At 33.1% G+C, this 25,787-nt stretch overlaps 1 protein-coding gene across 1 annotated transcript in view; it reads left to right on the plus strand.

The window, feature by feature from the left end:
• Positions 1-490: 490 nt before the first annotated feature.
• LOC128184499 (uncharacterized) overlaps positions 491-25,787 on the plus strand; it is a 62,832-nt gene continuing 37,535 nt past the window's right edge. Inside the window, 14 exon segments of the mRNA XM_052854015.1 lie at positions 491-945; positions 1,074-1,185; positions 1,658-1,782; positions 2,061-2,176; positions 4,035-4,220; positions 5,055-6,666; positions 7,076-7,257; positions 10,814-11,279; positions 12,072-12,467; positions 13,960-13,991; positions 22,433-22,550; positions 22,679-22,790; positions 23,216-23,340; positions 23,613-23,728. Of these exon segments, the coding sequence (XP_052709975.1) occupies positions 495-945; positions 1,074-1,185; positions 1,658-1,782; positions 2,061-2,176; positions 4,035-4,220; positions 5,055-6,666; positions 7,076-7,257; positions 10,814-11,279; positions 12,072-12,467; positions 13,960-13,991; positions 22,433-22,550; positions 22,679-22,790; positions 23,216-23,340; positions 23,613-23,728 (4,149 nt within the window). The 5' untranslated portion in view covers positions 491-494.

A 25,787-nucleotide genomic window follows, 5' to 3' on the forward strand; every position in this document is an offset into this window, starting at 1 on the left:
TATAATACAAACAATTTAGATATTTATGAAGTCTCATATGTATTCCTACGCCAGAGTTTAATATAGTCTCGTCCAACCAAAAGCTTGGCTGTCTCTGTAAATCTCTGACAAACAGAGAGGCTCTCTTGCTTGTCGGAGATTAACAGAGACAGCTGAGCGTCTGGTTGAACGGGACTGGAGTTCAATATCAATAGTGCTTGGATCCATACAATTTTTAGAATCTTTAAATATTACACAACATGATTCATATGGGGTTTCTCTAAGTTCTCGTCTGAAAAGTCTAATTAAAATTCATATTATAAAAAAAGTACTTAATTTAAATACAGACCAGAAACTAATTGCCACGCAAGATAAGTTGATTTTAAAATTTTATAAATGATAATCGATAAAATCAACTCCCGTCAGTACTTTAGTACTTTAATTTTTTTAGGCCTTATCAACAAAGTTTAAATTATATGCAAACAACAGAGTCAAACTTTTAATTCGCAGTTGAAATGGATGACGTGGATCTGAATTCTCCCAATGTGGAGATTAGTGACACTCACATCCACCCCTGGGACCTGATCCGCCATGGGCTCTCACAGGAACTGGACACTGACCAAGGCCTCTTCCAAGAAGTTTGCCAGCGTGCGGCTCAGGACCTCGGACCAGTCTTCATACAGAGTGTCAACAATGCTCACCAGTTCTTTGAAGCATTGCATAACAATTTAAGTAATGATGAAGTTCTGGTGCTGGACTATTTAATAGCTCTAGTGGAGTTAGTTAATCTACATAGCCATCAGGGAAGTCAACCTTTCAAGAATGTTTTACTCGAATATAAAGTGAAGTTAACAAAATATAGGGAGGACTGTGCCCGTATATCACGGTCTAAAGCTGAGGAGTTTATTGGGAGAACAAAGGACCTCCAAGATGTAGAGGAAAAACTGACTGGAAAAAAATATCTAGGTTTGAGTTGATTTTTCTAATGCTAGTAAGCATTGTTTATTTCCTGAATGTTATTGATACAGATGCAAAATTGACATAGAACTTAATCAAATTAAAAATCATTGCAATTTATGGATTGATAATTACAGGAGTTGCTATTTGTGGCCTTGGTGGAATGGGGAAAACCAGTCTTGCCACTCAAGTCTGTTATCAACTGCAGAATGCCACGAAAATCTGGCACATCAAATCCATAGACATGAGGTAAGTTATATAGCTGTAAAAAACTGGAGCATGCCAAAAAGATCTTGCACATCAAAATCATTGATATGAGGTAAGTAATAATCACAGTTTATTGCATGCCACAAATATCTGGCTCATAAAAATCTATAGACATGTGGTAAATTATAGCTACATAATGGTTAATCAAAACAACAGAGATAGCTACAGACATTTTGCATTCTAGGAGAAACTGGTACATGTAAATTGAAGACATGTGATAAGCGATAGCGACAAAAACTTGAAGTAAATTATAGCTACAGAATGCAGCATGATAAAGAAAATTAACATGATTATTAATTACTGGTCACTTTGGTTCTGGAGCCATTTTAATGGATTTTATGCTTCACATGATGCTCTTAAAAGCATGAAACTGAATCTGCCTCCAAGTAATTAGTGGTAACATGTTGTTTATTACATGTAAAAGAGAAAAAATTCTTGATTTTTTTTCTTTAAGAGAGAAAGAAGACTTGATAGACTTGTTGAGGGACATGGTCGGTGAAATAGGCCTGGACTGTAACAGTACCGAACTGAATGACCTGTACTCAGAGCTTTGTAATGGACTCAAGGGCATTAAGACTAGTAAGTCTTTGGACTTGAAAGTACTTATTTATTTTAATGAAGGAGATTTAGACTTTGTATGTAATCTCATATGCTGTATCTTTTGATAAAAGATGTGTTGGATATGGCAAACAAAGACTTACCGCTCATCTTGTTGAATACTAAACCACGCATCATATATTGTGTGCACAATGCAAATTGTGTATATATATTTTTTAATTTATCACAAAAAACCCCCAAATATAGTGATTTAAAACAAAGTTGAGGGTATAAATAATATCTTTAGATGTTGATTTCAGGGACAATCTTTTTCATGGATAACCTGGACGATATGATGAAGACAGAAGAAAAGAAAGATAGGCTGTTGTATTTTCTAGAGCATTTCTGCAAAGACATAAAATCCATGGGGACAGAGGTATTCTACTTTGTCACAGTGTTCTGTGAAATATTCACATATTAAATGTGTAAAACTTGAAAGGGGATCACATAATTATGCTTATTATGCAATTTCATGTATATTTTAAATGTGTAAAACTTGGAAGGGGATCATATATGCAATTTCAAATTCTAAGTGGCATTGCAAGATTTTTTTTTAGATATATCTTTGCAATTGGTTAGTTGATCTTCATGCAATGATTTATTGATAATACTATTTCAAAGGAGCTTACGATGCAATTGGGTTATTGTATAGAGCTCTCAATATCCATCAATTTTTGGGTCACCTGAGTAAACTCAGGTGACCTATTGCTATAGGTTTTCGTCCATTGTCATGCGATGTGCGTTAACAATTTTACATTTTTAAATTCTTCTTAAAAACTACAAAGCTAATTGTTACCATTTTTGGTGTGAGGCATCTCCATGGTAAGAGGAATCTAAATTGTGAAATTCATGGCTCTACCACCCCCGGGGCACTACAAGTAGGGCCAAATATGCAAAAAAAATCCAAATTTTCAAAAATCTTCTTCTCTACTTCCACACATGTGAGGAAAAAACTGGTTGCATGGTTATGATGTCCATGAAGCCCTCTACCAAAAATTGTGAAAATCATGGCCCTGGGGTCAAGGGTTATGGCTCTAGGGTGGGGCCAATATGGCCAAATAGTAAAAATGTATTAATTCTTAGAAAATCTTCTTCTCTACTCCCATATATATTTGTTATAAACTAAATGCATGATTATGATGTCCATGAAGCCCTCTACCAAAATTTTGGAATTTATGACCCCTGGGTCAGGGGTTCAGGCTCTAGGGTTGGGCCAATATGGCCAAATAGTAAAAATGTATTAATTCTTAGAAAATCTTCTTCTCTACTCCCATATATATTTGTCATAAACTAAATGCATGATTATGATGTCCATGAAGCCCTCTACCAAAATTTTGAAATTTATGACCTCTGGGTCAGGGTTCTGGCTCTAGGGTGGGGCCAATATGGCCTTATAGTAAAAATGTATTAAGTCTTAAAAAACTCTTCTTCTTTACTCCCAAACATGTGGGCAAAAAACTGAATACATGGTTATGAGGTCCACCAACTCCTCTACCTAAATTGTAAAATTCATGGCCCCTGGGTCAGGGGTTCAGGACATGGGGGGGGGGGGGCAATATGGCAATGTAGTGTTAATGCAGATAATGTTTTAAAATTTTCTTCTCTATTCTCACACATCTGTATGAAAAACTGACTCCATTATTATGTTTACCAGGAAGTCCTCTACTAAAATTTTTAATTTCATGTCCCCTGGAGTATGGGTTTTGACTCTAGGGCAGGGCCAAAATGGATGTATAGGTGCTAATGCATATAATGTTTAGAAATTATGTTCTTTGCACCCACACACCTGAAAAGAAAACTGAATTTATGATTTTGTAGACCAGATCTTTAATTTTTAGGCCAAAATTATAGGTTTCATAATAGTTCTTTTTGAAAGATTTCAGGCAGGGAGGTGGTCATCATTACAAATTATAATTTTTCTACTCCAGAATGAAACCCAATGAAATTAATATATGAGACTCCTCGACAAGTTTGTGTATGGGTTATATGCTACTCAGGTGACCGTTAAGGCCTATTGGTCTCTTGTTTAGAAGTACCCCCCATATCTCCTCTTTTTTCAGCTAAAATCAAATTACAACTGGTTATGATCCCCTGTTGATTATTAGACAGAGTGTGCTCATATTGACAAGTTTAATGACTTATGTTTTAGAAAATTTTAGTAAAGGCAGACAGAAAAACAGTTCTGAATATGTAAAATATAATCACTGATTTTTAAATTTTGGTTGGACTGGTAGGTTCGTATATTGGTGACTCTACGACAAAAACTAGTTCCCGAGGATAAACTACGCACAACTGCCAGTCAAAAAATATCTCGAGGTGCCGAGAGGCTTAGTGGTCTGATGTTTGAGGTAGAACTCTCCAAGTTAAAACTGCTGGACGGCGTGAACCTGTTCAAAGCCTGCTGTAGGAGACCATTCACGGTTAGTCTGTTTTTATCATCAAGAATATTGTTATTTTTTAACATATACAGTATTTTTGTTTTTCAATGTTTTTAACTCAATCTGTTATATTGTTCAATCTTTAAAGCTTATCTGCTATATTATTTGTACAATTAATATGGGTTTTTTTAAAGAATTTATTTTTCACTGCCTTTCCAATTTTTTGATATGTGCAGATGTTAAGGTTTGTGTGTAGTATTTTTGAATTTAGACCTATTTTGTGTTTTGAAGTGAAGTAAAGTTAGTCAGTTGGGTGGCTAGCATTGCTTAGGTGACTTACATTAAATTAATTATGCTTCTATGAATATGAGTTGATGTTTTAAAGAACATTTGGAGCACATGGCTCAGTGGTCGTGGGTGATGGACCAGTAACCCAAAGGTTGCTGATTCAAGTGATATGGGTTGTTCACTGTGCGGCACCCTTAGACACGACACTTTCTATTCATTGTCTCAGTCCACACAGCTGAAATTAGGTACTTGGTTACACCGGGAGTTAACCTGTGATGAACTTGTGTCTAATTCAGGGGAAGTCAAAGACTCTACTGAGCATCACAAAAAACATAATAAGCTCTGGCCTAGCTTGGAGAGGGATTTTTAAACTTTAAAAGAAACGATACATTTTGATTGAAAATTTATAAACTCTCAAAAGGTAAATTATCTACAGCCCACAGATGTAGAACCTTTTTTCCCATGGACAATTCCAAATTATGAAATTCAAGCAGTAGTTACCATTACAAAGATAGGCCTTGTACACCCCGAAACAAAAACCCTGCATCATAAGAATAATTGTTTTAATATTACAAATTTCTGTTCCAGCCTGCTCCAGATAACGAGGTATGTCAGAACATTGTAAACTTGTGTGGAGGAAGTCCTCTAGCCATTAAATCTGTGGGAGCAGCCGTCAGGAGTGGAAAGGTCATTGCAGAAATGTTGGCTAAAAAACTGGAGGATCTCCCAAATCTTGATGTAGAGAGCAATTGTCTTGCCCAGACTTTTGATACTCTGGACAAATCCAAGCAACACCTGCTGGCTAAACTGCATGTATTTGGGACAGCTAAATTTGATTTGGCATTTGCAGCCTTTGTTTTAGGTGAAAAAAGTATGGATGAAGAAAAACCAATAGTTTTTGAAACGAGTCTCAACATGATTTACTTAAAGAGTCGACATTTTGTGGAAGTTGACGACCTGCAGAAAGAAGAGACGGATGACATAAGAACAACCTCCAAAAGTGCAAAGTTTTCGTTACATCCATTAGTTCACAAGTTTCTCCTCAAAATTGCTAATCAGGAAGAATTTGAAGAGCCAGTAAATGAAGCCAAATCTTTATTTGTTGCATATGTAGAAAAGAAAACCAACAAAATTTTTGAATACTTTGAGAAAAACTGTGTTAAAGCATGGAAAGAATTGAAAGATTTTAAGGTTCACTTAAAGACTTACTATGAACTGATTCAGAAAAGTTCTCCAGAGTTTTGGAACAAAGGGTCACGCACAGTTTTGACGTGCAAAAGAGTATCAGAAGTTGCAGACCTATTTCTGGAGGACTATTACAAGTTTAGATTACTACAAAAGTGTATTGAGCTTTCAAAGGGAGATGAAAGAAAATTCTTGGAAACTGCTCTTTGGCAAATACATCTTGGTAAGAAATTTTTTGAAAGTGACAGAAATGAAATAGCAGGAGAGGTTTTAAATTGTGTACTAAATGAGACTCTACAGAATATATCGCCTGACTTAAGCTCTGACGAATTGGGTCAGCTGGTTGAGGTGGCAGGAGCAGTGTTTTATCTGGCTGGAAAACTTTGTATTCAAGACAGAAAATACATTGAAGCAATGCATTATTTGGAAGACACAAAACAACTTTGGAGCAACAAGGTAGAGAAAGCTGTGAGGAAAAAATACAAGATTGATCTGGCTCTGGTATATAATTCCCTTGGGAAAGTCTATGCCAATATGACTCCTCAAAACCTCCAAAAATCCAAATACAACCATCTAAAGGCATTTTTGTTTGCATACAGAATATCAGATAATTTTAACAACATAGATATACCTTTGTACATCCAGAATATTGGAAGATGTTCATACCGGGAAGGTCTAGAACTTGAGAAACTTAATAAAAAAGAGCAAGCGAACCAGAGCTTTCGGGATGCTGAAACCTATTTCCGCCATGCTATGAAACTTTTCGAGCATTTCAAGATGGAGAAGTTTGACAGCTATGCCGAGGTTTTGAGGTCTCTTGCTTATGTGGAAATGAAGTTAAGGCAGATGGGGCTGGCAGAGGACAACATTTCAAAATGTTATGAGCTTCGAAAGAAGATCATGTCCCCACCGCACGAAGCCATCACACTGACGGTGCATGATGTGGCCACGGTGAGGATCGAGAGAGCAATCTACTTGTACTGGGACTACTTTGAAAATAAAAGAGGAGATGAATGTAAGAAACCAGAAACAATTGGATTTTAAGAGGCTGGTGGTCATCAAATTACATATCAGATTAAACTTTAATTTTAGAAATAGTTCTTTTAGATATAAATTATTATTTAAGAAATAAATCCAAATCTTTAAGCCCTAAATTTATAGTTAATCTAAAAATAGCCAAAACCATCAGCCAAATCTTGATTTAAATTGTTTTAATAAAAGGAAAAGTAAATATTATTTGCTGGAACAATCTTAATGAACACTTGAATAAAGAATCCATGAAGTACTTTTAAAGAATGATAAGCTATAATTGCCTTTGAAAATAATAACATTGGACATCATTAAAAAGATCATATGACAATGTGGGAACAAATTAATTAAACTGCATGTAGTTATGTCTTTACTTCCTTTTTTGATGATTTCAGATGCTTCTATTAACAAGTTGTATGAAGCGATTGCTGACTACGAACATTTGATGCACCTCACCAAGTTAGGGGGCCTGCCCAGGAACCACCCCGAGTATCCCAGTATGAAGAGGTCCCACCTCTGGGCTCTGACACAAGTCAAAGAAACCAAGAAGATAGAAAAGGCCATCCAATTCTATAAGGTAACCAAAAAGATTGATATAGCCAATCAACTTTTTTGCCCTTGATATGATAGCCTTAAGGCCAAGATCTAATAAATAGAGACATTGAGATTTCAAACGTGTACGGGTATGTGTACCTGAACTAGGGGAATCACCTAAATTCTTTACGTATTACGTCATCAGGTTTTTGTGACGACATGGTTTCTGCACGTTCTCTAAACTTGTAGAGTGTCGTTTACAAGTAAGTACAAATATGTAGCTTTATACAACAAATAAAATCTTATTGATGAGTGAATGTATTCTTGTAATACATTATATAGATTTCAAAACTTCATTTGCATGAAAGTTGATAAGAAATTTTCCATTTAATTTGGAATTAACTAAATAAATTCATGTCACAAAACTGCGTCAATTTACGTACACTATATGCTACATATATCCTACAAGTTAAGAAATCTCAACTGATAAATTACAAAAACGTGTACGTGTAGTTTTAACACACATATGCGTACCCGTACACGTTTTAAATCTCAACCTCTCTAATGATTCCAGAGTGTCTTTTTGATGAGAGAACCATTATTATGTCATTATCGATTTGATGAAAATTTTTCCCGTTCTTTTCGGCTTTAAAGGAATTATGTAGAAAATGAAACAGTTTCTTGACATTCTTAATCAAATCATGAAAAAAGTAATCCCGATACCTATATTCAATTTTACATCATTTTAAGAGGAGGTCAAAAGCTTGTTTGATGCCGTTTTTGGTGAGACTCTAGGCATTCTAGATATATTCAGTTAGTAAAAATATGGACAAAACTCTGAGATTTGCTACTTATTTCCTTCATATTCTGTAAAAATGGCAGTTCAAAACCTGATCTTTCATTGTGTTTAACAAAAATTTAAGCCCCGGTACACCTCATCAAAAAAGCTATTATTATGAAGCATCGTAAAAAAAATTTATATCTTGAATTTCATAAACATTGAGGCACCTTTCATTTACTAGATCTTGACCTTAAATTGTTACAACAGAGAGGGGATAATTTATGGTTAATAGGATAACCAGTTGTTTGTTCTTTAATGCCTCTTAGTTTATATTTCAATTTAGTTGTGAGGAATTATGATAAATATTTCATTTTTTAATTGTTGTTATTTTCTCTTTATTACTATAGAATCAATGGATTACAGGATATCTCGGATGAAATATTTCATCACATATTTATTTGTAATGTTACTATGTTCAAGGATATCTTTGATTAATCGTTTGTTGTGAATTCTTCATTGTTGATATCTCATTCCTGTTACTACAGTGTAGGACGATATCTTTGCTTAATCGTTTGTTGTCAATTCTTCATTGTTGATATCTCAGTCTTGTTACTAAAGTGTAGGAGAATATCTTTAATTAATTGTTTGTTGTCATTGCTTCATTGTTGATATCTCAGCCCTGTTAATACAGTGTTAGAAGATATCTTATTAATTGTTTGTTGTCAGTACTTCATTGTTGATATCTCAGTCTTGTTACTTCAGTGTAGGAGGATATCTTTGATTAATCGTTTGTTGTGAATTCTTCATTGTTGATATCTCATTCCTGTTACTACAGTGTAGGACGATATCTTTTATTAATCGTTTGTTGTTAGTGCTTCATTGTTAATTGATATCTCAGTCTTGTTACTAGTGTTAGAAGATATTTTTGATAAAATTCTTGTCAGTATCATTGTTGATATCTCAGTCTTGATACTACAGTGTAAGAAGATATCTGATGGATTATTTGTTGTTAGTATGTCATTGTTTATATCACATTCTAATGTGTTCAGTATAAGAAGATATCTCTGATGATATATTGGTTTTATAGTGTTACAGTGTTATAACTCTTACCTTGAAATTGGTATCTCAGTCTTTGAGACCATTGGCAACAACAATTTTAAAACAATAATGATAAATCATGGGTTTAGAAATGGTCCCTCAAGATGAATATACTAGTAAAATTTTGACTGTATATAGGTCCAGTGTTTATGATTATTCATTTATGTCATTAACAATTTACAAAATTGACCAAATACCTTTAATTTATTTTTTTTTTCTTACAAAATTCAATCAGAAATTATAATTGTTTAAGTTAAATGTAAAAATTTGTGTATACAATACCGGACCATCAAAATAATATCGTATTTTCTAGCAAAACTCTAACATAAAACATTGAGCGCTGTAGATCGATGGATTCATATCTATACTACTATATTAAAATAATAGACTCGAATTTTTGGGCTTTAATACCGATAAATCGGAAAAGTACTGTCTTTTTTTCATATATTTTAAACATCATTGGCGCTTGAAAATTACCAATTTGTTTTTATTTTTTTTCAACTATGCTTCGCTAATTAATAATCAACGAAAACTCCTCAAAAAATCCCGGAAATCACCTAGATTTTTTGGATTTTACAATCTTGCGCGTGCGCATTACATTCACGCTAACGGGATCTTTAGTTTATGTTTCCACAATATCATATTTGCATTAATAAACTCAGAAACGATAATTCAAGTAAGTGTAAATTTTCATTGGAAATTTGCTATATATTCTGTTCATATATGTTTATGATTTCTTATGAGAGAAATTATAAAATAACAAATATAAATATCAACTTAGTACATGGACTTACTTTTGTCTTCGTGATAGCAAAAAAAATATTGATTCCATGCAAAAAGTTCACATGATATTTCTTAGGAGAGTGAAGATGTTTTATTGTTAAAATGATAAATGTCTTTCAGACCCGGTTTAACGATAGAATGCGTTCCGTGTATCTTCTCTGTGGCAAAGAATTAAAATACGTGTACGTTGGCGAAAAGTGTTGAATTCTTCCATTATATGGATTAAATTTTTAGATGAAATGTATTTACAGTCTCAAAGGGTTTTTTTTTATTATTAATTTGACTGTTATCTTCAATGCAACTTCATTAACTTTCTCAAAAATTGTTTCGCAGCGATTCTGCAATTTTCTGCTACATTACGGGTATTTATATGGGAGCATTCTAACTGTGGTGAGGGCCTCTCTAGAGACACAGTTTGATTATTCTAACTAAGGAAAGTGTAGTGGATTTCTTAGTATTATTGTAGACTTATAGCTTTGTTATGTAAATGTCAACAATACGGTGTGTGACTGTGGATGTATCTTTTTAGTAAATGTCCAATATGCAATGTCAACCCATGCACGCACGGGTCAAAGTCTAGTAATAACTAAAAGCATTAACTATTTCAGAGCTATCCGTAAAATAATATTTCAATTTAGTATTCCACAGTATTAACATACGGGGCTAACTTTAAGGGATGGTTTGTTTTCTTTTTTTTTAAAGGAGGGGGAGGGGGTATCTTTGTAGTCCACAGGGTATATTGGATAACCGAAAATTATATTTTGTATAAAATTTTGAAAGTGCTTTAAATTTGTTTTTCCTTTGTGATTTTTGAGGTTTCTTAATAAGAGACATGCTTTAGTATTTAATACATATCAGTACGAGAAATCTTGTGTGCATCTCGGAATAGTTCCTTATTAACAATGTAAAGACATAAAATCTTGTTGTTCACGCACAGGACTTCGAGAGTGGAAAATTTGAAGAAAAGAGGAAACAGAAGAGAAGTAAGAAAGAGACCACGCGGTTTTTCTACACATACGATCAGTTGCAGACCATGCTAGCAGCAGGTGCTTTTGAGGGAGCAACCGTTTCTGCGTGTTCCTCGTCAGAAAGTTCCTCCGATTCCGATGACAATGTTCCGGAAAGTCCCAAACCTCCTCTGGTAACAGATACTCCTGTAACAGAAGATTTGGTTTTACGCAAAACTAGGCTGAATTTTAACTACGTCTTCAGGCAGTGTCCAGAGAAAGAGAAAGCTCGATATGGAGACACAAGCAGCGATGATTATTTCATCGAAGAAAATTTCGAAGGCGTAAACATTCTGGACAATTTCAACGCTTGCGAGAACCTCTTCGATCAAGTTCAGAAAATGGAGTGCGATAGTGATGACGATGAAATCGATGAAATCGCTAGTGGAGGGTCAAGTAAGGGAATTTTACTGTTATAGTTACGGTATAGAGATGATATATATTTAGATAAAAGATTATTTCCAGCAAATGGCAAATACTAGTAAGTTTTTCCAGTTGTCACGACTTCTTTATTTTAAAAAGTTGAATTTTCCGACAACCGTTTACCTCAAAATAAATACTTTAAAATTATTCTATTTTTTCTTAAACTTAATAAATTTCGTTATATTTCTAGAAGGATACGTGTAAAACAAACCATTTGTTACCAATCTCTTTATTAAGATATAGTTGTGGATTCAGTCAGCTAGTTCTAAATGAAACGATCCTTGCCGAACGTCCTCGCAAATTAATGTTTGTTTACCGGTATATTATAAAGAGTTTCTGGATTTGAAATTGCTGAGAGTTGTTGATTAAAAAAACAACTTCTCCTTTTTGATCAGATTCCTATTCAAATTAAAATGGCATATCGGTCGTTTTTTAAAAAAAAATCGTTTTCCCCCATATTATCAGGCACGGACGTTTTGGCCGATTTCGCTTGTAAAAAGAAATTCAAGGCAGCATTTTACAAAGTTATTTACGGCAAAGCCGTAAATATTTTCAGTCCCATTGAATGAACTTTAACGAAAAAAGAATATAAAACTATACATTTACAACTATTTCTGTCAACAAAACATTGATTAGTTTGTGTTAAATAAGCAGACAGCAATTTCGTCGCAAGTCGTAAGGTTTTCTAAAACGCTGCCAAAGAAGCATAGGACACCTCCATATTGTGACGTAGTTTCTTCCAAAATAACCACTATCTTGTTGCAGTGAGACAGCTAGAGAGAAGAACCAGCGATATTTCCGTATCTTCACAGAGCTCTTTAGAGGAAGATGACCTGGAAGACAGAAGGAAGCGCTTTGCGCGCAAAGGATCACGTGAGAGTTCGCTGCAGAACTTCCTGGAAGACAGGCTGCTGGAGTCGAAGATCATCACTACGGGTAGACACTCGTCCTCGTCTTCCATATCCATAGAGGTCAGCATGGATGAAGATTCAACATTTGTAGAGGTAGAAAGAAACCCGGCCCTGGTGAGTTTGAAGAAGTTCATATATGATCGGTTTGCAGCGAGAGACCAACAGGATTCAAAGAAATCGCAGCAGGAGATCAAGCAGAAGAGATCGAGGATGCAGCAGCAGCATGCGACCATAACTGAGGAACCAGCAGGTAGGGGTTGCAAACGAAACAGGCTTTTTTAAAAAAAAAAACTAGCTTTGCAACTGTAGCTGACACGTATATTTGCAAAGCAAAGTTCGTTGTAAGAAACCTAAGTCCAGTGTCCAATACTAGTACCCGTTCTTAGTAGTCAGTAATATGGTATGCAAAATTGAACGTGGTTTTAAGGTGGCTCGACACACCAATGCATTATTTGATGGATCGATGAAGAATCATTTTTGAGAAATGATTATACAAAAATGACACCTATATCGGCCTCTGATTATTTTATATGAATTTTTTTGTATTTTTTTATAGAAACCGGAAACATCGTTTTAGCTGCGAACAAGATATATTAGAGCTAAAAATTTGTTATCAATTAATGCACAATACAATTATCTATAAATACATATCAAAAACGGCCAGATAAACTTTGAAATATTTTTGTAAAAAGGATTGTAGATATTTTTTAAATCTATGGATAAAAACTGCAGATAAACTGTTACTCGCATTTAACAATTGCTGTACAATCATATTTCAACAAGAAATTGAAACCAAATAGTGAAATTAAAGAAAAAATGGAAAATTTTAAAATCGAACCGATCCCGATTGTAATTAAACTGATCCCGAACGAAATCACATAAAGTTAGAATGAATCAGAATTTTGCAAAAATTTCAGGTTGTTTAGCTGTAAAATGGTTTCGACATTTACTGACTTTATAATTTATACCAATTACTTAGAAAAAAACTGCAGTTTATTTGTAAAATTTCAATTTTAAAATAATTCTGATCGGGATCAGATTTTTTTCAATCGGGATCGGTTCAAATTTGATAAATAGCAATTTTTCTAAAATTTCGCATTTTCATTTCAATTTCTTTGTAAGATATCATTGTTTAGTAAATAGTTTATGTGACTATATGTTATTTTTAAAATTTTATCCATAGATTAAAAAGATATTAAAGAATTAAAATTTTGATTTTCAGAAATATTTTTTTTATTAAAAAATTAAACACTTGACCAAACGATCTTTGGCATGAATTTATTTATAATTATATTACACATTAATTGACAACAAGTTTTGAGCTCTAATATATTCTGTTTGTCTGCAAAACAGTTTTTCCTATTTCACTGAAAAAATACAAAAAAAATCGTATAAAATAACTGAAAGCCGATATTGATCTCTGTTTTGTGGAATCATGTTTCAAAAAAAGATTCTCTATCGATCCATAAAATAAAATTTTGGTGTGTCGAGGAACCTTAAGAGGATAAACATGTTGGCCACGTTTCAGTGCTAAAATTTTGCAATTTTCAACACAAGATAAGTTTTTTTTTCTATGTCTAACATGTTGCCTTGAGTTCATTAAATATAAAAAATACACAATTTTTATACAAACCAGAAATCATTATTGTGTCTCCATACGTTTATCATTTTCTGGCAGACCGTTAACATTTGGCTTCTCTATCACTGCCACTTATTCATGCTTTGAAATATTTTCTTTTCAGGACTAACTGATCCAGCGGAATCTAAAGCAACTGTTAAGCGAAAGAAATGATTGTGGTTGAAGAAGTAGAATTTAAAAGTTAATTTTCAATTGATTTCTTACTGAAACTTATTAGAACTCCTGGCTCTCTTGAGACTGACAGCAGACACCTAGCATCGGTTATGAAAAAAAAAACAACAAGGGAACAGGAGTAGCGCATCATAACATTAACTTCCAATTCACTCTTCATTCATTTTACATTGCTCCAAAAAAGGGGGCGGGGCGACTTTATAAAAATTAACTTTTCTATAGGTATGTAAATTTTAGAAAATATTTGCTGCGACAACTAGCACCCGCTCCCGTCAAAATTACGCCAACAACAACATGAACAATAGTACCGGAAGACTCGGACGTGTGAACAAACTTGGTGATGCAGAAATTTAGTTTTTCGGCAGTCCTTTTTCTCATCTTTCGGTCTTGCTGCATTTTCAACATTTTTCCGTTCATGTTGATTGCATCACAGTCTCTGTACATAATCTTGGTGCAGTTTGTACAGTCTTCTGTACACGACTGCGTCAATATCTTGGTGCAGTTTGTACAGTCTTCTGTATGTGATGATTTTGTCTACAGATGTTGTATAGTGCGTGTATTTAGTCGTTACAGTATCAGTATTAATACTTTAAAATATCCTTGTCCTTGTCAATAACCTGGGCCAGACAAAAGTCTTCATCGTCAGTCTCTGAACATGTATGCATTGGTCATGATTATTTTTCGAAAGTCCAATTTTCCAATCATATAGAATGAACTACTCTTCTTATAGATTCTGTAAATAATCATTTTATCAGAAAATCAATTTGTGGCACTTTAACATACACTAGACAATTTCTAGCTGGCCCAATTCAAATTTTCCCGATGTGCCTTATTACTTATTACCTCCTCTGTACTGAAACTGACATGTAAACAGGAAGGCAAGTCCAAGAGCTGTCTGATACTGCTGCCTAATCATTTTTCTGCTTTTAAATTAGATATCATTGAAGTGATTAAAAACACGCCAGTTTAATTTGCAAGACATTATTTATTCAATGATACAAATACACGTGAAGGGAAACAAAGAGTAGTGTTTCTCTTGCACATCAGCAGGCAGCCTCTTACATTCGCACCAAACACTGTAAAAAAAATATATTTCATTACATTCCAAATTTGCTATCAGCTAATGATGATTCTAATCTTTAATGTTAAGAACATTCCATAATAACTATTGTTTGAAATGCAGTAAAAGATTAACTAGAACAGGTTTTGAATTTGTTTTTTTTTTATATGTAGATCGTTTTCCTATGCTATCTCTTCCAGCTTGTTACTTGTGTAGATATTTTATGAGTTTTTACTTCTTTAAAAAGTGCTCATTAATCAGGTTATTTTTACTGTTTATGATACGATACAATTTTTACTTTGTTTTTACGAAATATTTACTTATATTGCATTTATAGGAAGGTTGTTGTTTTTAATTCTCAAGTGCTTATTAGTTTATTTTTGCAAAATATTTACTCATGCATTTTTAAGAAGGTGATTGGTATTTTCAATTTATAAAATGTTAACTTTGAGTTTACTTATATTTCATTTGACTTTACAACCTTGATATTGTAAGAACGGGTTTCTGTTGTTGTTGATTTGGCATGTATTTCTGTATCTCAAGGTATACAGTGTACTATTGTATGTGAAAGAAGTAATACAAACATTATTTTTGTTAAAAGTAGAAGAAATGACCTTAATTATATCGAGAAATGCCAAATGGAATGTGCATTTTACTAATATTCCCAGCAATACAAACTTTCGCACTTGCTGACTTGTAGAGGCAAGCTTTTTGGAGTTGATAGTGGGCGCTTTGTTAAATATATTATTATTTATTTGCTCAAGATATACATTTTATGGTATTATGCACAACATGAGTAAATATATATTATATGATCTACATATGTATGGTACAGTGTCTGCTATGTAACAAAGACACAGTAGTACGGCAGAAAAAATTTTTATGGAATACCATTGCTGTTATTAAAGCTAATTGAAGATATTTCCCCAGATTACATAATTCTTTATAATTTTGGACACTTAATAATTGTATAAATTTAAAAAACAGAGGATTTTTCCCAATAATATTTCTTAATATATTTGAATCTGAATTCTTTATATTGAGGACAAGTTTGCAAAGATGATTTTCTTTTGTAATATTTGTGTGCCGACCACTTTTATTAGCAAGGTTTTGTGATATAGGACGTGCTTGCTTTTTAGACATGCTTATTTTACAAACTCACTTCTTGTGTTTTATAAAGAGACCCTTGACTATTTTGTCAATAAAAAATCTCGCACAAAAGTCTCTTGTGTTTTTCAACGTAGGGATGTCCATAGCGGGAGTGTCCGTTGGTCAGGTGTTATCCTACAGACGATAGGATCAAATCTCCAGGTGTTAGGAGTGTCCGTTGGTCAGGTGTTATCCTACAGACGATAGGATCAAATCTCCAGGTGTTAGGAGTGTCCGTTGGTCAGGTGTTATCCTACAGACGATAGGATCAAATCTCCAGTGCAAACACGTCACTATTAAACCAAGAGAAACAAGATTATTTTACTATATATATATATATATTTTTAGATGGGTCATTTTCGCCGTTATATCCCTTATAACTGAAATCTGCAGAATTTGAATTGTGCCAGACTTGTTATCATAGTTTCCTTTAATCAAAGACTTGCCAATAGACGAGTGCCTAGTTCAGGGTACGGTTTGTACGGATGACAACAGAATCTGGTACTTGTTGTATCAGTCAGACGATCCGTGAAGAACAACTGTAGAATCAGCCACCGTAAGCCAGGCCCTGGAGAAATAAGAACATTCATTACGACAAAATTTAAAATACCCAAATAATTTATTTCTTAATGACGCAATAGATAGTAACTCAAATATGTAATTCAAAGTCTCTCATTACACAGCAAAAGACAATATCCTTTACTTTCTATGGTTTTGTTTTTGAATCGTCAATTTTTGTCATATGACACTGTCTAATAATTTCCAAACGCAGCTTACAAGACTTTGTACATGAAGTGAAAACTTAAATTGAGATTAACGTGAGTTTCCTATTAACTCTTTATCACTGAAATATTGTTTTAATATAGATCAAAAAAATTATTAAAAAACGTACACATTGTTAAATTTCCTTTGTGCAAATATAAACTGTGGAAATATTCTTTTCAGGACCCTCTATCTTTAAATTATTTTCTGTTTTTATTAAATCTCCCTCGATTATAAGTGCACATTTTGCATTTATGCCATTCATTTTAACAAAAGGTACAGTTTGGATAACTGTTCACAGACAAAGTACTGACGAAAAGAAATCGCATTTGCTAAGTGAAATGAGGTGGGGATGAAAGATAAAGTATATTACTTTTGTAAAGTTTTGAATAAATTCACTTTAATTGATTAAAGATGATGTCATACCCTGATCATTTTAGTACTTTATTTGATAAACAAACATTTTTAAAAAGGGTAAATAACTCTTGTTGCGAGAAATCAGAACTTTTTAGTAAGTCATGTAAAGAGGAACCATGAGTTATGAGCGAATGACTGACATCATTTCTGACCTCTCGTACAAAGCAGAAGCCACACCCCCCCCCCCCCCCCCAACATTATTATGACTTTATAAGCGAAATGAAATTCATTCAGAAATTAAGGTCCGACTTCATAGAGTAAAGAGTATAATATGAACTATTCATTAAAGGTTCAGATGAAGGACCAAAGACCCTTGGGTAGTAATGATGTATTAATTTATCCAGTTCACGTTTTTCAGTAGCTCACAGCATTTGTTGCATCACAACTTCAACATACATTATGAAGGTTAAGAAATCATAATTTCTTCAATATTCTGTTTCAGAACTTTATCACATTATATCATAAACAAATAGATGGAGCACTTTAGTGTTCAGTGTTTCAAATTAAATAAAACTTATTATTCATATTATTATAGAATTAAACATCCGGGTCATCAGTGATGATAACAAAACATTTACTGTACTTGGAACTATTATTCAAAAAAGAAAAAGTTTTGAGATAAAATAATATAAAAATGATTTGATATGCCTCCTCGTCTAAGAGTGGTTGTGGTTAGATATGCGCCGAAGAAACACAAACTGCTGGAACTGTTCATCGATGATTTATGCATATTTCATATTTTTTATTTGATTAGATATGGCTGTCTTTTTCTTTCGTTTTATGGCTGGGTTTAAGAGAGGTTTAGCAGACCAACGTGTACGTGTACTTGTACGTGTAGGTTACAAGTTAGAACTACCCGTACCAGCTCAATTACTTTTCTGGTTTAGCAGCTGTAACGTGTACTTGTACGTTTAAATGTTTTAATGTAATTATGGATATCCTCTCCTACTAAGCTAAGAATGTTGGTTATAAACGAAAAGTAGGAATTCTGCATGTGTTAATTTTATTAAACATCATTTATTATATATGGACATTTTTATTTATCGCAAATTAATAAGATAACGGAGCCATTGCATGTTTTGGAGGAAGAGATGCGTGAAATAAAACTCCAATAACATATTAAACGCTAATGAAAATTTATGTTGGTAGATATCAGTATTCGCATTGAATATTCAGGCTTAAGAAAAGTTAACATATTTTTTAAAATTAATAGACAACAGGGACACAGAGGCTACAAGTTCGACTTTACGGGTACTTTGCAATTTACACGTATGTTCATTCGGGTACATACGTGTAGAAATTCGTCATTACACAAACTGATGACGTAATGCACATATTTTCCGTTCTACACGTACACGTACGCGTACACGTTGGTTTGCTAAACCTCTCTATTGTCTCATTCACAAACTTGAAAATGTCGGTTGCTTCTCATAGCATAACTTGCAACTAGTTGATTTGAGCACACTTAAATTAACCACTTATGCAGATCCAATAGATATCAATTATCAATATCAAGGATTCCACAATACTGGTGCCGCTTTTTATGGCCTCCTTATTTTGTCAAAAACAGGATTTAAATTTTATTAACGATAACTCATCTCAAACAGACAGAGTCAAATATGCTTCATCTCTTGCATAAGTTACAGTTCATGTCGAAGTGGTGGCATTTGTCGAAAGAGTTCTTTTTGCATTTTTTACTAGATTTTCTTATTAACCTGAATTCTAAGTGAGCGCACACCCGCTAACGCGTTCGTTCTCATGATTAAAACGAAAATCCTGATACGTTCTTGCACATTAAATATTATAAATAGCAAGGTGGGTGGTCAACAATTTACCCATCACGTATGTCTTAAACGTTTAAATATAATATCTTTGGTAATAAGGTATTGTTTTAAAAAAAGAAAAAGTCTAGATTGTTTTGCTTTGAAATTTGAATAATTGTTGGGTTTTTTTTATATCTTTACAGAGAGCTATTCATCTATAGTTAATAGAGCCTTAAATGGTTATGACCATCCATAATTCTTTATAACTTGCTAAGAATGTATAAGGAAAAACCTTAGAACTACGAAATTCATAAAGTAGAGTGTATTTCTTCAGTCATTGCTTAAAAATACCCAAATGGTGCAATAAAAACACTTTCCTTACCAAAATATGCTTATAGAAAGTAAGTGCAAAAATGTGTTCAAATAGTATGACAGTAATATTCAAAGCAAACTTTGTTTGACAGGATATGCTATTTCATATCCATAATTGATGGAATTTATATGTACCATTTTTGAAACTATATTTAAAAAATTTTAAGACATGTTCACTCAGACATGTTCCTTGTGATTATCTTTAGCTTTCATAGCTTCTGGTAAAAGAAGGTATGTGAAACTTTCGTGTTCCAAAGAAAATACCAGATAAACTACAACAAATAGCAGCATCCGCGTTTACTTTAAAAAGAGGTTCCCCAGCAAATTCTATGTAAAGATGACGTTATTATATGTAATGATGTTCCAATCTGATAGATCGAAAAGATAAGAAGTTGACAGTTACAATGAGAAAACCAAAACAATTATCAAAAGTTCACCATCTTTTAGCGCAATTGATTTATATGGTATGACTGTTCATTGGAAAATAAAACCGCACGTTAAAACAAAGCAAGCAATAAGCAGTGTGTTAGGCTCCTTGATAAAAATTATTAAAACGAATATATCTTCGTTCAATGCTAGAAATCAAGTTACAAGCGAGATACAGAGGAAATAAGTCGTCGTTATGTAAACAAAACTAGAGTCAAATCAAATAAACTTATTCAATGGGTTCATGAATAATGTTATCAAAATCATAAAGAAGCAATAGATTGAAACTTATACCAATATAACCCAGTCATATAAACAATTAAATAACATGACTCGAACTTTTTTCGCAAATAAACGAATTGTAACTCGCTTGAACTTGATATTATACTTTCAAATTTTGACAAAGCATTAAAAACATCCATATTGATCATTCCAGAAAATATTGAGCTTAAATTGTGTCAAAGTCCCTTTAATTTCTCGATATTTATCGACATACCCAAGGGTTTAAATGTTCATTCAAAAGGATATTTTTTTGGGGGCCCAAAGTTTTCTCTTTTGAAACACCCCTTTAGCTTCTCATGTTTCGATACATGGCTAAAAATAAAGAAGTCTATAGGAATTTTGTATTGCAACATTCATGAAAGTATTGTCGAAGGCCCATGAGTCGTTATCTTTAGAAAACGTACCATTAGACGCATAGTTAAACTTGTTATATATACATACATGCATAAAAGACTTCTATTTCTTCGTATGACTTTCCATTCGTGATTTTATTTTGCAGCGATGCGATGAAAATGATGAATACAAAACGGACACGATTCTAAGACAGTAACGAATTTAGGACCTCCGACGTTGAACATTTTTCATTATAATGTGTAAATAGAGATATTTTGGATTTTTTCCCTTTCAATGATTTCAATCGTCTAAATGTTTTGGAAACTAGAGCTTGGGACGGACTATATAGAACTGCTGTGTAGATGAGCAATGCGGACCATTGGCTTCTTGTTTTTGGTCGGGGATGCTTAAAAGGTTAATATATATAAACTTATTTCCATGTTCAACTGTAATGAACGCCAAGCATCATGAGTTATATCCACGTCTTTTTTATTAAAACGAAAGTAGAAGTTGCATAGTAAACTGTTGTTTACACGGGTGCGGGGTCTCTCAGGTAACTATATTATAGCAACACTGTTAAACTTTCTTACTTTAATATGAAATGCATTAGTACATTATAAAACTGAACGTCTGCAAATTTCATGACAGGGCGTAACATTTAAAGCCGAAGTGTCTATGTTGACATTCATTTTATCCGCAATTTCTCTGACACCGTTTTTACTCTGTTCTTCCTCACCATGTTTATAAATTGTTATCTATTTATTGATTACAAGTGGATAAAATCTTGGATGTTGTGAAGTGTATATAGCTGTTGTTGAATTATGAAGTGTAATTAAAACACAGGCACACTTTATAAAAATAGATAAACACAATCTTGAATATTCTTTGATATGTTAATATGAAATTTAATAATGCAAATTCTTACCAATTGTATTTCACGGTGTTTCTGTCAATTAAATAATTGTGTATAACCGTATGCAGAGGGACTTGACATTTAAAATTATTCTCTTTAAAAATGAAGTGTTTCTTGTAATACCGATAGATGATGAAGATTATAAAACGAGGAAATATTAAGCATTGATAAGAGAAAAGTTTAAAACGCCAAGTGCATATTAGCCACAGTCTGATTCACTTTTGATCATAAAGTTAATATTCTGCTGACTGACTTGCTAAGGGTTTTTTTTTTTAAAGATAAATCTTGTATTATCAAATAGGGGAAAGTAACTGGAGAAATCACTGATGTTTATATTCCTCATTAATTACGTCAACTTGTCAAAGACAGGACTTAATATAAGTATCAGAGAGATCTTTGATTAGGAAACAGGAAACAAAAACCTATGGAAATTATGACATTGTCAATTTTATCATGCATTATTAGATATCACCTTAACGTTTCATCCAAGTTTCACAGTGAAACGGTACATTTCATGGTGCACATTGGTAAAAGTATTTTGTCCATTTCACTTTATCTTTAAACAACAGAGTCCATCCTTTAGTTAGCAGATAACATGGATGATGTGGATCTGAATTCTCCAAATGTAGAGAATTGTGACACTTACATCCACCCCTGGGACCTGATCCGCCATGGGCTTGCACAGGAATTGGATACTGACCAAGTTCTCTTCCAAGAAGTTTGCCAGCATGCGGCTCAGGACCTCGGACCAGTCTTCATACACAGTGTCAACAATGCTCACGCGTTTTTTGAAGCCTTGCATAACAATTTAAGTAACGATGAAGTTCTGGTGTTGGACTATTTAATAGCTCTAGTGGAGTTAGTTAATCTACATAGCCATCAGGGAAGTCAACCTTTCAAGAATGTTTTACTCGAATATAAAATGAAGTTAACAAAATATAGGGAGGACTGTGCTCGTATATCACGGTCCAAAGCCGAGGAGTTTATTGGGAGGACAAAGGACCTCCAAGATGTAGAGGAAAAACTGACTGGAAAAAAATATCAAGGTTTGAGTTGATTTTTCTAATGCAAGTTAGCATTGTTTAAGTCCTGAATGTAATTGATACAGATGCAAAATTGACATAGAACTTAATCAAATTAAAAATCATTGAAATTTATTGATTGATAATTACAGGAGTTGCTATTTGTGGCCTTGGTGGAATGGGGAAAACCAGTCTTGCCACTGAAGTATGTTATCGACTGCAGCATGCCAGGAAAATCTGGCACATCAAATCCATAGACATGAGGTAAGTTATAGCTATAAAAGACTGCAACATGCCAAACAGATCTTGCACATCAAAATTATTGATATGAGGTAAGCAATAATCACAGTTTATTGCATGCCACAAATATCTGGCACATAAAAATCTATAAACATGTGGTAACTTTTAGCTACAGTTTGTACATAGCATGCCAGGAAAAATGGTAAATCAAAACCATAGAGATAGATACAGAAATTTTTACAGAAATTTTGCATTCTAGGAAAAACTGGTACATGTAAATTGAAGACATGTGATAAGCGATAGCTACAAAAACTTTAGACATGAAGTAAATAATAGCTACAGAATGCAGCATGCCACAGAAAATTAACATGATATTAATTACTGGTAACTTTGGTTCTGGAGCCATTTCAAAGTATTTTATGGTACACATAATGATCTTTTTCTGTAAGAGAGAAAGACGACTTGATAGACTTGTTGAGGGACATGGTCGGTGAAATAGGCCTGGATTGTAACAGTACCGAACTGGATGACCTGTACTGAGAGCTTTGTAATGGAATCAAGGTTATTAAGACTAGTAAGTCTTTGGACTTGAAAGTACTTATTTATTTTAATGAAGGAGATTTAGACTTTGTATGTAATCTCATATGCTGTATCTTTTGATAAAAGATGTGTTGGATATGGCAAGCAAAGATTTACCGCTCATCTTGTTGAATACACACTTCATATATTGTGTGCACAATACAAAAAGTGCTGATATATTATTTAATTTATCACCAAAAAACCCAAAATATAGTGATTTAAAACAAAGTTGAGGGTATAAATAATATCTTTGGATGTTGATTTCAGGGACGATCTTCTTCATGGATAACCTGGACGATATGATGAAAACAACAGAAAAGAAAGATAGGCTGCTGTATTTTCTAGAGCATTTCTGCAAATACATAAAATCCATAGGGACAGAGGTATTCTACTCGGTCATAGTGTCCTTTGAAATATTCACTTATGAAATGTGTAAAACTTGAAAGCAGGCTTGGGGCGAATTACATTGTAAAGTAATGCATTACATTATCATTACTTCATGAATTTGGGCATTAAATTACCATTACCATTACTTGATTTTCTGGAAGTAATTCATTACATTACCATTACAGGAGTAAAGTAATGCATTACCATAACCATTACTTTGTTTTAAAAAAGTAAAGCTAATAAAGAGTTTTTGCAAATGTTTCAAATATTAAACACTCTTTAACATATCTACAGGTTCATGCTCAGTATTAGGTTCAAATTCAATGACTATACAAGAGTCATTCTTTATTTGCTCAATATATAATCATCTTGTGGTATTATGAGCAACATATTACATAAGGAGAATTATATTTATAGACATTTGGCATGATACAATGTAGAATACGAAATAGAGACACAGAATTACATGCATAACAAGGCCACAATTAAAAATATTTCAGTTTGTCCAAACCCGACCCATGATGACTGGGTGTGTGTAGGTAGGTAGGCAAATTCTTTTTTTTTTCTTTCAGAATTTGCATGAAGTTTTTCCAACCTTTTATATCTACCACCTCTAACGTTATACAATAAAATACACAAGGGAGGAATCAAAACTCGAAAAAACCGCTACCCCCCGATTTCGGTCGCCTCGTATTAATTCTTCTCGGACGTTAAACCCTGCACTTTAGGTATCATTAGATCCGGAAAGGACCATAGTTTTTAGGAATACCAGCAACATTTAAACATCGGCAAAAATTTTAGAAGTTGTCACGCATTTTCTTCTAGTTTACTGTCCGGTGTGAGCTTTCTTCTGTTAAAATAAATTTAATCAAATTCAATTTCAACTATTCATTTATTCATCACATTTTTAAAGTGAACATGCATAAATAAGCATAGTAATGCAAAGTAATGCCATGTAATGCCAGCATTACACTAGATTTTGGAAAGTAATGAATTACATTACCATTACTTGTAATGCTAATTTTTAATATATCGAAAAATACATGAATCTTGTATTTTCTTTCAGTCCAAACTAATGTACAGTGTATTTAATATGAGAGAGAGAGAGAGAGAGAGAGAGAGAGAGAGAGAGAATAAGTAAAATTATTTTCAAATGGGTTATAATATTGGAAGTGATATTGACAGTGCATTCATTTTGCTTTTAAAGGTGCATGTCTGTCTCCTATTCTATTGGGACATAGCGAAGGGAAGGGGATTGGGGTGTTTAGCACTTCTTATAACAATAGATTGTCTTGATACTTAGATTATCCTGAGGGCATAGTGTATTGTTGACACATTTCTTATTGAAGTGCAAACTAATTAAAGTAAATTGTTTAAATGATTAAAAACTCTTAATAACAACACTCTTAAAAATGTTATGAAATATTGCTGTTATATTTAGTTATATTAACAATTCAAAAATGAATTTTTAAAAATCTTTTTCAATAATACAATTAAAACATTTTTTTCTAAAGAATTATTTCTTTCTTCTGTTAAAATAAATTTAATCAAATTCAATTTCAACTTGTTTAAATGATTAAAAACTCTTAATAACAACACTCTTAAAAATGTTATGAAATTGTGCTGTTATATTTAGTTATATTAACAATTCAAAAATGAATTTTTAAAAATCTTTTTCAATAGTACAATTAAAACATTTTTTTCTAAAGAATTATTTCTTTCTTCTGTTAAAATAAATTTAATCAAATTCAATTTCAACTATTCATTTATTCATCACATTTTTAAAGTGAACATGCATAAATAAGCATAGTAATGCAAAGTAATGCCATGTAATGCCAGCATTACACTAGATTTTGGAAAGTAATGAATTACATTACCATTACTTGTAATGCTAATTTTGTGGCATTACACATTACTAGCATTACTTCGAAAACATGTAATGCATTGCAATGCATTACCATTACATTTAGCATTACCCCAAACCTGCTTGAAAGGGGATCATATATGCTTATCATGCAATTTCATGTATTTTTTAAATGTGTAAAACTTCAAAGG

Source organism: Crassostrea angulata, chromosome 5 (genome assembly GCF_025612915.1).
Source record: "Crassostrea angulata isolate pt1a10 chromosome 5, ASM2561291v2, whole genome shotgun sequence".
In the NCBI taxonomy this organism is placed as follows: Eukaryota; Metazoa; Mollusca; class Bivalvia; order Ostreida; family Ostreidae; genus Magallana; species Magallana angulata.